This window comes from Momordica charantia, assembly GCF_013281855.1.
Source record: "Momordica charantia cultivar OHB3-1 chromosome 6 unlocalized genomic scaffold, Mcharantia_2.0 BLBB01000006.1, whole genome shotgun sequence".
NCBI lineage: Eukaryota > Viridiplantae > Streptophyta > Magnoliopsida > Cucurbitales > Cucurbitaceae > Momordica > Momordica charantia.
The window spans coordinates 29,580,187-29,592,790 of NW_028275164.1; the positions used below are offsets into that span (position 1 = coordinate 29,580,187).

The 12,604-nt window shown below is 33.8% G+C and overlaps 2 protein-coding genes across 2 annotated transcripts; both read right to left on the bottom strand.

Annotated features, from left to right (window-relative positions):
- Positions 1-552: 552 nt before the first annotated feature.
- Positions 553-5,860, bottom strand: LOC111025907 (mitogen-activated protein kinase homolog MMK2). Its single transcript, XM_022303821.2, has 6 exons — positions 5,202-5,860; positions 4,516-4,645; positions 4,221-4,358; positions 3,306-3,638; positions 1,240-1,423; positions 553-1,122 (listed from the first exon to the last, which is right to left on the bottom strand). The coding sequence occupies exons 1-6, from the start codon at positions 5,372-5,374 to the stop codon at positions 929-931; spliced, it is 1,152 nt and encodes a 383-aa protein (XP_022159513.1). The 5' UTR covers positions 5,375-5,860; the 3' UTR covers positions 553-928.
- A 2,337-nt stretch (positions 5,861-8,197) lies between these two features.
- On the bottom strand, positions 8,198-9,916 carry LOC111024953 (small ribosomal subunit protein eS10z). The gene is made up of 5 exons (XM_088126042.1): positions 9,772-9,916; positions 9,423-9,471; positions 9,055-9,334; positions 8,627-8,756; positions 8,198-8,418 (listed from the first exon to the last, which is right to left on the bottom strand). The coding sequence occupies exons 1-5, from the start codon at positions 9,772-9,774 to the stop codon at positions 8,341-8,343; spliced, it is 540 nt and encodes a 179-aa protein (XP_087982168.1). The 5' UTR covers positions 9,775-9,916; the 3' UTR covers positions 8,198-8,340.
- Between the last annotated feature and the right edge of the window lie 2,688 nt (positions 9,917-12,604).

The following is a 12,604-nucleotide window of genomic DNA, read 5'->3' on the forward strand; positions in this document are numbered from 1 at the left end:
GAGTTATTTGCATAGAGTTAACCCCGGTCGCATGAAGCCAATCTACCCTATAACAAATGTTTGCAATTCAAGTTCACACATCACCAACTCGTCGAAGAATTGAAGTAAAACGTTTAAATTTTTCAAGACCAAAACAAAATAATACGACATTCGAGGAGATAAGAAAGAATGTAAACCTAAAATTCCCTTTACTAAGAATGGTTCAAATATGATTTCATGTCTTGGTCCCATTGCATAATTTTGCAAGTCTTTCAGTTTTCAAAGAATTCAATGTCACCAAATTGGATTCCCTTTCAATTTCATTGCAGAAGAAAAATGACCAAAGGGAGAGAACACTCCCACATGCATCAATTACATGACAGATAATTTCCAAGACAGCTACCAGAAGATGAGAAACTTCACCCTTCATATGGAAGTTGAAAAGATTCAATCTTTTGACAATTTTAACAAGAACCAAGCAGAAAGTAATCAACATAAAGATGGGCTTTAAGCAGAAAAATCAAATAGTATGCAGATTGATAAGCAGACATTTAAGCAAATACAAAAATACCATCTCTAAAATTACACCCTTCACTTTATTTCTTAGTTCAGATCCATGGAAAGTACAAGCATCCACAATATTTGCTCCAAAATCTCCCAATACCTAATACACTCTACCCCATTTTTCGATTCATTTTTCGGTCTTTTTCTTTAGTTTCTTCAAGTTCGTTCAGTCATATAAAGCCTAAGTTATTGGGGTTTGGCATGATTCTGGGAACCCCCCAAATTCCCTCACAGAAATCAGCATTCCTTGTACAATAGAGGACTCCAATTTATATTGGTAAGCATACAAAGTTTAACTGCTGTCCTTATCTACTTGATGAGAGTAAATCCTATTCAGGGAAAAAGAAAAAAGAAGTGTCCAATTTCCAGCATCGTCTAGATCATGTCAAACGCAAAGAGTTGTCCTCCTGGCTGATTCGTCAGGATTGAACCTCACAGATTCTTTCCAGATGAGTTCTTTAATATGCTCTTCAGTGCACGACGGTTGCTCGAAATCAAAATTGAAAGGTCTGGCGCAGACCGGTTCATCGTTGATGTCGTGAAGGGATTGCAAGTACGGATGGCAAAGTGCCTCCTCAACTGCAAAAGGGCAGAGGTATATCATATTTGATGATGTTTCAGAAGTACTATATGGATAAGAACTGATCAAGACCGTTTCGTGGTTAAAATTTTAAAATTTTAACGGTTTTCACACACCTGTGATGCGTTTGTTGGGATCGAAAACAAGCATCTTTTCTAGAAGATCCAGGGCAGCTGGGGACATGTTTGTAAATCTAGTGGAGAATTGTTGTTTCCTGTACTGTGGCAGCTGCTTAACGTATCTCCGGGCGTTGTCGCTTCGGAGAAATCCTAGACTGGCATCATCCGGTGATCCTAGCAGCTTTTACATTGGGAACAAAAGAAAAGGAAATGTATGTCGTTAAGCCATGTAACTAAGAAATGATCAGATTAATAAACAAGCAATTGGAAGTTATGGCATGCTTTTCTTATTTCATCAGTCAGCAGTAACAAAGAGCAAACGCACATTTCGAAACAAATATGAACAGCGACATTTAACATTTCATAATATCATAGCTGTCAAGAAAAGGCAACAGATATATCAAAAGCACAAAAATGTAGGAAATTTCTTAACAGTCAGCAAAGTAGCAATTTTGTGCATACAAGCTGCCAAACATATTATATGGTAACTTAGTGCTAAGTATTGAATCTCATACCATCTAAGGATGAAATAGAACATTTGCACAGATTGGCCAATCCCTCATTAGAAGAACTTATAAGGTATTTGTTTGATTATGCTTCTTGTTTTTGGTTCTTTTCTTTTACAACATTCCCAATGTATATGAAATTTTAGGCCTGGAAAGTGGAAGGTATGGTTTTTTCCAGCTTCCAATCTATACTATACATAAAAGGCACAATAGGGAGAAATTTTATCTCCCCATTTTGCCCTTTGATTTCGATCATTATCTCTATTACTTTGAGGGTACTTTTGTCATTCACCTCTCTCTCCCTCTCGCTCCAAATTCCCTCAAATTCCACCAATTCTCTCTCCTCCCTCCCTCCCTCCCAGTGCCACTCCTCTTAGTTTCCAAATATTTTCTATTCACATTTACAACTTTCACCTTTCTCAAATAATTTTCTCTCTCAAAGACTTCATTTATCTCTCTGAATCCTTTAATTATTTTCTTTTCCATTCACTCTTAGATTCTTTTTTTTTATCCACCATCTAAATTCCTTACTCAAATGATTATTTATTTAAGTTTATTTGGAATTTGTAAAGGTAGAGGGATACTATTTAAAAAGAGAGAGATAATTAGAGAAAATTAGAAGGGTGAGAAATTGAGAGAGAGAAATTTGTAAGATAGTATTTAGAAAGAGAGATAAAATTATAGGAATTGAGAGAGGATTTGTATTTGAATGACAAGATTGCTCTTAAAGTAATAGCAATAAAATGATAAGTTTCAAGTGTTGCTCACTAGTTCTACAAAAAGTCAAAAAACCACTGTTCTTTTCCCAACATTTATAAGACATACTGAATGTCAAAAAAATTATAAATTATTGTATGTATTTCAATGTTTTCCTCAAAGGAAGAATAAGAAATAATATACAAAATTTAACAAAATAGATAAATAAATAAAACTTACTATTCTCCACCCCAAAAGAAAAGATACAAAAATAAGAAATAATATGACCCCTGATAGTCAAATGTGTATAGTAGAAACAGTTTGTGTAGGGGGGATGTGCTGTTAACATGTGGATGGGAATTCTTTTTAATCCAAAAATACACTGACAAAAATTGAAGAATACAAAAGTGGGCCAAACAAAAATTCAGCCCAACTCTACAAGAAAGGAGTTCCAATCCCCCAAAAAAAAAAGGAAAAGAAAAGGTCCTAAAAGGGTAGTTACAAAATTGATAGGAATATAAGCGTGGTCCATCCCTGGTAGCTAACTTAATTAGGTGGTGGGAAGGATGATGAGGTGTTCCTCTCAAGTAAAAGCATTTTAAAGTGCTTTTTTTAAGAAGTACTTCTAGAATTTTTAATATCACTTTTAATTCCATGATAAGTATTTCGTAATTTTAAGTAGTGTTTTAATGGCCTGAAATCGCTTTTCATCCTCCCAAACTCAATTCAAAAGTAAAAAAATTGGTGCTTTAAAAGGCCTAAACTGACAAGTTTTATCCCTAACGTTAAAATATTTCCAGCCAATGACTTGGAGCACTAGACAGAGGATCAAATGAACTCTTGTAGGTTTTAAAATTGTACCTCAGTTATAAGTCTGAGCTGATGAACATAATCTTTTCCTGGGAACAGAGGTTCTCTGGTCATTATCTCACCAAGTATGCATCCAACAGACCAAACATCAATGGCAGCAGTGTACTCCGAACAATTGAGGAGCAATTCCGGGGCTCGGTACCAGCGAGTAACCACATATTCAGTCATGAAGTCAGTTTCAGAAGTTGTCCTTGCCAATCCGAAGTCTCCAATTTTAAGGTCGCAATTTGCATTCAGAAGCAGGTTGCTTGGCTTGAGATCACGGTGTAACACCTTTGCCGAATGCACGTATTTCAGCCCACGCAATAACTGATACAAAAAGTACTGCAAGTGCATATATGCCAGTTAATTTCAACGACAAGAGTAATCAAGTTATCAAAATTCCTATTGAAGATTCGTGAGAGAGAAAAAAGTGCATAATTACATAAAAATAAACATGCTCTTAGAATTTATATCCCCATCAGCTCTTTTGTGTATCAGCAGAAAGGAATACAAAACTTGATGTAGTGAGATAGCTTATACATGTCTGAACCTCACACTGAATAAAACCCCATCAGAAAATTCATTCATTGACATCTACAATGAATCAGTAGTGAAAAATAGTAACAAATAAACTCACATCCCTGGTATATGGAAGGGACCAATTCATTACAGAATAGTCAAAACAGTTTCCATATACAATGTATTAACACCGGAGAAAACTTAACAAACTTCAAATTTTATGTTTCTCACTTCTTTTCTTTGTGGTTTGGCTTGTACTAGCAAAAATCAAGGACAGATTTTTAAAGTTCAAATATTAACTTAGATCCCAAAGAAGTAGAAAAGAACAATAAGTGTCATGAAATCCTATTATATAAAATGGTCGTGAGAGATGCGAAGGATTTATAGAAGGTTACAGCGTCAAACCTGGCAATGATCATCTGTCAGTGATTGGTCAGAACGAATTATTTGATGAAGATCAGTGTCCATCAATTCATAAACAATATACACATCGTTAAAAACCTCTCGTTTTGGTGGTCGTATGATGTCTCGGATGGCAATAATCTACGATGGGGTAAAAAATTTAGCTTTAGTTACAGAGGATATGGCAATAAACCAACTCTCAACCTGTCTTTCCCTCAGTCATATTTGGAGATAATAAAAAACCAGGCCATTAAAAAAGAAAAAGGAAGATTATAACTTCTTAGAAACTAAAACATACATTCTCATGTTCCATGTGGCAAAGAAGCTTAATTTCCCTCAACGTCCTCTTCGCATCAATAATATTATCAAATGCATTTCCAATTTTCTTGATGGCAACCTCCTCATGTGTTTCTGAATTCACAGCAGCACTGCAGAGAAGTAATTATGTGACCGAGCACACGGTTATCGAAATCATAGCAAAACCAGTTAAAACTTAAAAACAATGATTTCCTTGTAGTTTCAGAGTAAAGAAAACATTTATGAGTAATAGCAAGTCATTCTGTGATTGAGGGAAAACAAAAGGAAAGGTTAGCTTTATGTGAACTCCACACCTTTTACCAAACTAACATCATTTGATCAAATTACATGCTTAAATTATTACAAACTACGTTAAAATGAACCCAAATCAATCAGCTTACTCCATTCTCAACTGGGTGATTCGAAGCCCGAAAACCATACAACAATTTCCCATTCAAACAAGCAATACCAAACCAAATTGCAAACAGAACATTTGATTTCACTAAACAAGTAAACTACCATGAATCTGCCAAGCAGATCAGGAGGAGGACCGCCAAAACTTCCACAAACTTTTCAGAAAACAACTAAATAAGAGAAGAACAGCGGTAAGAGATCAAAAATCAGAAAGGGGAACAAGCTCCACATTGAAGCTCGATGGGTTATATCCTTATAGGCTTAAAATCTTACCAGACAAGGCCATAAGCACCTCTACCGATGGGTCGCAAAGGAGGAACATACTTCGCCGAAACCTCGAACAAGTTACCGTACACATTATACTGCACATATCGGCCGCCATGGGTGAGAGCCCCTTTAATCTTCCCCTCTGCGGCAGTGGCAGAGCTCGATTCTTTAGTAGCCATTTCCGGAATTGGGAGAAAACCCAGAAGCAGGTTTTGGGTTTCGAAGGAGGCAGCAACTTGGGCTTGGGCGGAGGTTTTTCTACTGATTTCGAGAGCTAAATTTGGGGAAGCATCGTAGGGAAAATGGAAATGGAAATGGGGTTATTGGAAAGTTGAAATCGGGGCTTTTTGAAAAAGTAAGGTCTGAAAAATGTGAAGGGGCGATTGGCAATGGCGATTGCTTTGCTTCTTTCTGCTTCAGGCTCTTCTCTTTTCTGATCTGAAAATGGTTTGAAAATCCGTGAATCGAAGCTGACTTTTTTCCCTCCACTTGAACGCCCTCCTCCACTCCAATAAGATTTAATTAAATCCGCCATTAATGCAAAATTTCTCTTTTTTACCGGTTACATACATTGTTTTGATTCGGTTGGTTGGGTCCTCCTCCAATTTCCCAACCTTTTTCTCGATCATCCTTCAAAATCTCCTCCCCCCATAAAAATATGGTTGCTCATAGTTGAAAGTTTTGAATTCAATGAAAAGATTGCTCTTTTTTTTTCTCTTTGCTAGTCCAGTTTAAAATATTGATGACTCAGTAGTTTATTGCTTTTTAAAAAATTGGTTTGACAAAGAGTAAGAACTAAAAAGTGTTTATTTTTTAAGCAAATCTAAAATGAAATTGTTTCCATGTTTTTGTGGAAAAATATTTTTCCCAGCGTATTTCTACCTAATTGTAATTATTATTTTCATAATTTTGCGATGCCGTCAAGATACTATTCATCACTATACATATTATTTCTATTGCCAACTATTATTTATTTTATAATAATAATAATAATAATAATTATTATTATTATTATTATTATTATTCAGTCTCAAGACAGGATCGTTAATATATATATATATACATTACTGGTCAAAACTTTTGTTATATCATATATAAACTACGTGCAACACAAGCACACGAAAATAATAATATAAGAATTAAGATATTGATTTCTCAAAAAAAAAAAAAAAGAGAGAGAAATATATATTGAAGCAAATAATATAAAGAAGCAATCTTTCTCAACTACCCTTGCAATAGGAAATATGGGGTTTATAAATATACGGGCCCCATAAAAATAATGATTTATTTGGGAAATTGCAGACGTGCCCCCATAATTTTAATAAAATAAAATTTCAGCTTATTCTCCAGCAAAGGGTGTCCTGTACTTGTGTTTAGATTTTATAACAAGTACTGTGATTTGTCCCCCATTCAATTAAACTCACTTCATCAAAGACTTCCCCATCACTCCCAAAAGTTTTCACAATATATTCATGTACTTTTTTGGTTTCTTTCCCAGATTTTCACTTTTTTCAGTAGGTTTTTATGTTATTTTCTTAAACACTCTAGTTTCTAACCCAAAAATAAAAATTAGGAAGAAAAAAAAAAGTAGTTTCTTTAAGGAAGGATATTGAGAATTGTAGGTTTAAAACCAGCCGCAGAGGAGAGAGAGAGGTGAGTATAGTCAACCCATCTTGATTGATTTGATCCAATTTTAGTAGTGATTTCAATCAATTTGGTTAAATAGTTTGGTTTACTACAACATGTAAGGTAGGATTTCGAACTCACAACCTCTTCATCAAAAATATGTACCTTATACAAGCTTAACCAATCCAAATTTAAAAATCAATTCTAAAATTAATAAATCCAAATAATCTACAAACCTAAAGTAGTCCTAAAGAGGGATCCCGTCAAGGGTTTGAAATCTCCTCATCACACCAATTTAGAGGTCTCAAATTTGAACATTCTAGTGAGTTTAATACCAAAAATACTTGATACATTAAGAATCCGAATCTTGAAACAGACCGCAAGTATAAGAGACAAAGATCCGAGTCTTAGTATCAAATAATAATAATAATAATAATAATTACTATTATGATCAGACAAGTAGATTTCACAAGTCTTCTACAAGAAAAAGTAAATTTCATAAGTGAATATCTAAGAAATGTATGGTACGATTATAAAGTGAAAATGCAAATAAAAGGGGAAAGCTAAGGATAGATGAAAGTGGAAACTCCCTCAAATTTCAAAGTTGTGAACTTTTGGCCCTTTTGAGATATGGTGGTTGTGTTTCACGGGAGGCCTGCTGCAGAGATAGAGAACCTTCTCTTCTTTCCCACTGCTGTGTTTTAGCTGCTGAGCTGACTGTTTCACGGCCAAACATTATTTTGGCCAACCTTTTTTTGGGTTGCATGGCTCAGCTCATCCACTCTAAGCGATTCCCGTGAATGGCTGAAAAAGCTTCATTTGGTCCAACAGATTAGAAAGAGAAGCATTTCAATTATAGGAGCTTTGACAGAAGATTCATGCACCTGCTTCTAATGAACCGTACAATAGAAGAAGTACCAACACTTGCATTATTAACTTACATTGCAAATTGCAAATTGTAATTGGACTGGAATGTCCCATTCCTAGGAGGTTCCAAACTCTTCAAAACTAACAAACTACAGCACTTCATTTTCTAGCAACTTGTGTATGGTTTAATAAACTGATGAAAACAAAGTCAGAACCATCATAAAACCATGGAGAGGGAGATCCAGTATGCTTTTTCTTAAGTTCCACAGGTGGGCTTCCCTTCCCACTGTCATCTTTGTAATTGGTTTCAAGTACAATGTTTACTTTAACATCCGCTCCAAATTTGCAGATCATAACAAATCCAATGTATCCAGAACAGACAAGTTTGAAATAGATGATACTGGCAATGAAGTAGAATGCAACTTCTAACATTAGCTTCGATAACTTCATTTTCTAAAAATAGTGAGACTAAATTTTGGGATCTGCAAATGGAGGGACTTCAAACAAACTTTCAGCAATCAAAGATCCGACAATTAATTATAGGCAAACAAAACTGATATCATCTCATAAGTTTAATTGAACATCTTCCGTTCATTTTGTTTGGAAACTAAAACTAACAAAAACACTCAGACCGTAAACCTATGATGTTCTCTCATTCAAGATTTGAGGGTGCAGGTGCTCCACCATAGCCACCAGCTCCACGGCCAAAGCCAGGCCTTCCACCAGGACCCTACAATGTTAAAACCACCAATAGGGACTAATTAGAAAAATATTAACTTTATTGCTCCCAACTAGGAGAACAAACTGTAACTAAAGTTAAAATTCACATTGATATCAAGATCTAACAATCTCTAATTGGTATAAGAAAAGACAAACAAATCTATCCTGCATACAAGCATCAAGAGTTGGAAAATTGTAAGTGTGGTATTAATGTTTACCCCAAATGAAGGTCTGTAATCAGCAGGGGCTCCACCCTTATCACCAAAATCACCACCAGGTCCACGAGGACCACCACGGTAGCCATCCCGGTCACCAAATCTTCTTTCCCCATCAAATCTCGAAGGGCCACTAATCAAGATCAACATCATGGGATGAGAATAAGAGAATGATGAAAATCAGATTTTAAAACAATACAGAGACCAACAGAGTGCAGAATCAGTAGCTCAGTAAGATCAATGTATAAGGATAACTAAGTTCCAACATCCAGTCTAGTCAAAGCAGTAGTAGACCATTCAGAACCGATAATTATGTAATAATACCAAAGTAATATTACCAAGAGAAAACTCAACAAGCTATATCCCAACACAAAGCTCAGCTAAATCCAATAAGCAAAAGAAAATCAATAAAGGAAAAGAGGAAATTTTACCGTGGGCGGTCTCCAGATGGGCCGCCAAATGGTCGACCAGCCGGCTTGGCTTGTTTCTTCAAGGTAGCCGGGACAATCTCCGAAGGGAGATTCAGGTAAGTCCTCAGAAACTCAATGCCATCGTTCGTGAGGTACCAGTAGTAATGCATCCAGGCAAATGTCTCGCGCACATACTCCTTAGACTTGAAGCTCTGCATCAGCTTAATCACTTGCAAATTTGGCACATCGATTTCTGGGTGCTTGGCCAGATTGTAGTCCTTCTTGGCATAGCAAACTCCCTCTGTATGAACCCAAAAAATTAAATAAATAATGCGACGAATAAAAAAACCCTAACCAGAGCGAACATACACAATAGAAAAAATCGCTACCTTGAAAGAGGTACTTGGAGATCTCTCTGCGGTTTTTCTCGGAAATGATCTAAAAAGACAACATGCGGATCGTTTAAACAGATTGACTCCCCGTCAAGGGTCGATTAAAATTATGAACAACCAAATAAAAACGTTTAACAGTTTATGTAGCTAAAGACTAATGACATCCAAATCTAAATCCAAATCCAAAACCAAATCCAACCAAATGCATCCATGAACCAGCCTTCGATGGGATAAACAACTAAAATTATATCCCTTAATTTTCCCTAATATTTTCCGCTGGTTTTCTAAGTGAACAAGAGAATTAATCTGGAGCATGGAATGTAAATAGAGAGACGAAAAGACATACCATTTTGACGAAGTGATCGGCGACGGCGGCGAGAGGAAGCAGCGGCAGCTAACAAAGAAACTCTTCACTATCTTCCTTCACAGCGTAAAGCCCTAAATCTCAGAACTTTCGCTTATAAACCGTCAATGCCAATGGATAGATTACTTATGGGCTTTCGGCTCATGGGCCTCTGCATTTTTTGGTTATGGGCTTCGGCCCAGTCGCTGGGTTGACAAAAGTAGAAACCCTGCAAAATGGGGCAAATTAAAAATGTCCTGAATTTTGTGTTGTGGTATTGTAAAAATAGCTGAAAATGTGAACGATATTTAATTTTTTATATAACTTCAGAATATCAGATGTTCCCCCCTTATAGCGTTTAGATTTTCTGGTTAAAAATCCAAAAATCACATTTGAAAATTTAATGATAGTATTAAATTCTTCTTCTTATAAAATTTAGATTTTCCAAGGTTTATACTGAATTATAGTATTAACCTAGTAAATATAGCTATTTTTTTTGTTATATATATATATAAATCAAGATCTTTCTCCTCCATTTAATCACTCAATCAACAAGACTGGCGAATGTTTAGCAAAATAATCACTTTTGGATAGTGCTATTTTTTTCTCTTTCGTAATTTTCCTATTTGGTCTAGGGTTATTGTTGATCAAGATTTCTCTCATGTGTTAAGGATCACACATCGATAAAAGAAGGGATCTTACATATGTTTATAATAGACATTGATTACTCTTTTCATTGTCAATTGGTTTTGAGATAGAACCCTATGAATATTAATATGGTATCAGAGCCCAGAAATTCAGACTAGCATTTAGTTCAAAAATGGAAGGACTACTCCTCTCATTGCTAATTGGTTTTGAGATTGAACACCATGAATATTAATATCAATGAGCGGGTGGAGTATAGTTCAGCACGTTAAATCACATATTGTAGTAAGATTTTTTTGGGATTTTTTTTAATGACAATGATATTGGAGCTGCTATATGCAACTTATTGGATCAACTCGGTGGTTTATGTATCACTGTCCTACTTAATATTTATGGGTGGCCTCATAATGAGTCTAATTATAATAAATTAATCATGCTAAGTACCCAAGTTACCTTCTATAGATACCAATTTAATTTAATTATATCAATTTTCTAATGTTTAAATTTTGTTTTTGTTATAAAGTTGTTTTCTTTGGTCTTATTACTTTTTTGAGAATATAGTTTTGATTTTTTAAACTTTTCACTAATGTCTAATTTGGTGTTTAAGATTAAATTAATAGAAAACTTAATTAAGTAGCACTATTATAGATATTTTTTTTAGTTCAACCCTAGAATGACCAGAATTTGAACTTCAAACATTTTATCCACCGTATATGTTTTGACCAGTTCAATTATATAAAATTGACATATATATATTGAAACTTGACATTAAACTAACTTGAAATTTATGTTGTTATAATCTATTAAAAAACTACAATCTTTAAATTTAAAATATATATATATTTTAATTATTTTATCTCAATTTTAAATTTACAAAACATGTCGCTTACCATTAATTACTATTAATTAATAACTTATATATTTAATAAAATCATAAAATATGATTTCAAAGTTAGAATATAACAGTTTAGATCTTAAATTAATTTAATAATTAATACATTTAATTATATCATATTTAATTTAAAAATATAAAGCATTATGATCCAAAGATTTATACTTTTAATTACATCCACAAACTTTATACAAAGTACTCAACCGACTTTAATTTAATATCGAATTCACTAGTGGTGAAGTTTTTCTTTTTCTTTAAAATGTGAAGATAAGGATGGAACCTTCGATCTCACAGGGAAAGTTATAAGCTTAATGAATCTTTATTCTACATTTCTACCACACTGAAGTACACATTCAAAATATAATAATGTTAATACATTATGAAATTTTATAACTTGCATTTTTAGTCATTTTTGTTGATAATAAAGATATTATACTTTCTCGACATTTCTATTTTATCTTTTTAATATTTTTCAACATGTTGATATTTTTATAATAATTAAGATGTAGAGGAAAAGATATTTTATCCTGATATCTATATATATAGCTTGGTGGCAAGTTTCATTCATAGCCCTAATTTTTTTCTTTTCGTTCTCTGCTACAATTTTCGTTATTTATCTAAAAAATTATATATTTTTTCTACAATTTTAGCTTTTCGAAGATTTTCATTGATGCAGAAAGAACTAAGAAGTGCGAACATTTGTTTATAAAGGATTATTTTAAAGATGGACCGATAATGTGCATCTAAATCACCAAAAATGCTAAATATTATTTTATAATGGACTTTAATTTGTCATCCTTATCACTTTCTCAAAATATAAATTAATGATATATTTATAAAGCTTATTCATTTTTGAAATGTAGGTTCAACATTAATTTGAGCGGTTGGCGGTTGGTGTTAAGGACAACGGTACTTCACGTACCCGAATATCTCTACAATGGTATGATATTGTCCGTTTTGGGCATAACCCTCACTACTTTGCTTTTGGTTTCATCTTACAAACCCAACCGTTGATGCATATAATAATTAAAAATTTCAGGTAAATTTTACAAAATTCGTTATCATTAAACAAATTTAATTATTAAAATAAAGTTTTTATCTTGCTAGTGACGGGTTCTATTCTGAATTATTCAAATGTTCCTTTCTCTCACTTTTACTTCATTATTAAGCTTGTTCAATTTTACTTTCATTAATATGCATGTGTGTATATATATATATGGATAATAATTTCTAAAGATATTTTGAAGCCTAAGTATGAATATCAAGATTAATTATCCTAGACTTTTGAAAAGTTTTTAG

What these genes read in the sequence shown, in the direction of transcription:
- LOC111025907 (XM_022303821.2), bottom strand. Translation starts at nt 5,374, where the DNA reads ATGGCTACTAAAGAATCGAGCTCTGCCACTGCCGCAGAGGGGAAGATT. An exon ending in GGTGCTTATGGCCTTGTCTG is followed by an intron (nt 4,646 to 5,201) that starts GTAAGATTTTAA and finishes ACTTCTCTGCAG; the next exon opens with TGCTGCTGTGAATTCAGAAA. An exon ending in AGCTCAGACTTATAACTGAG is followed by an intron (nt 1,424 to 3,305) that starts GTACAATTTTAA and finishes CCAATGTAAAAG; the next exon opens with CTGCTAGGATCACCGGATGA.
- LOC111024953 (XM_088126042.1), bottom strand. An exon ending in CTCCAAGTACCTCTTTCAAG is followed by an intron (nt 9,335 to 9,422) that starts GTAGCGATTTTT and finishes GGGTTCATACAG; the next exon opens with AGGGAGTTTGCTATGCCAAG. An exon ending in ATTACAGACCTTCATTTGGG is followed by an intron (nt 8,419 to 8,626) that starts GTAAACATTAAT and finishes TTAACATTGTAG; the next exon opens with GGTCCTGGTGGAAGGCCTGG.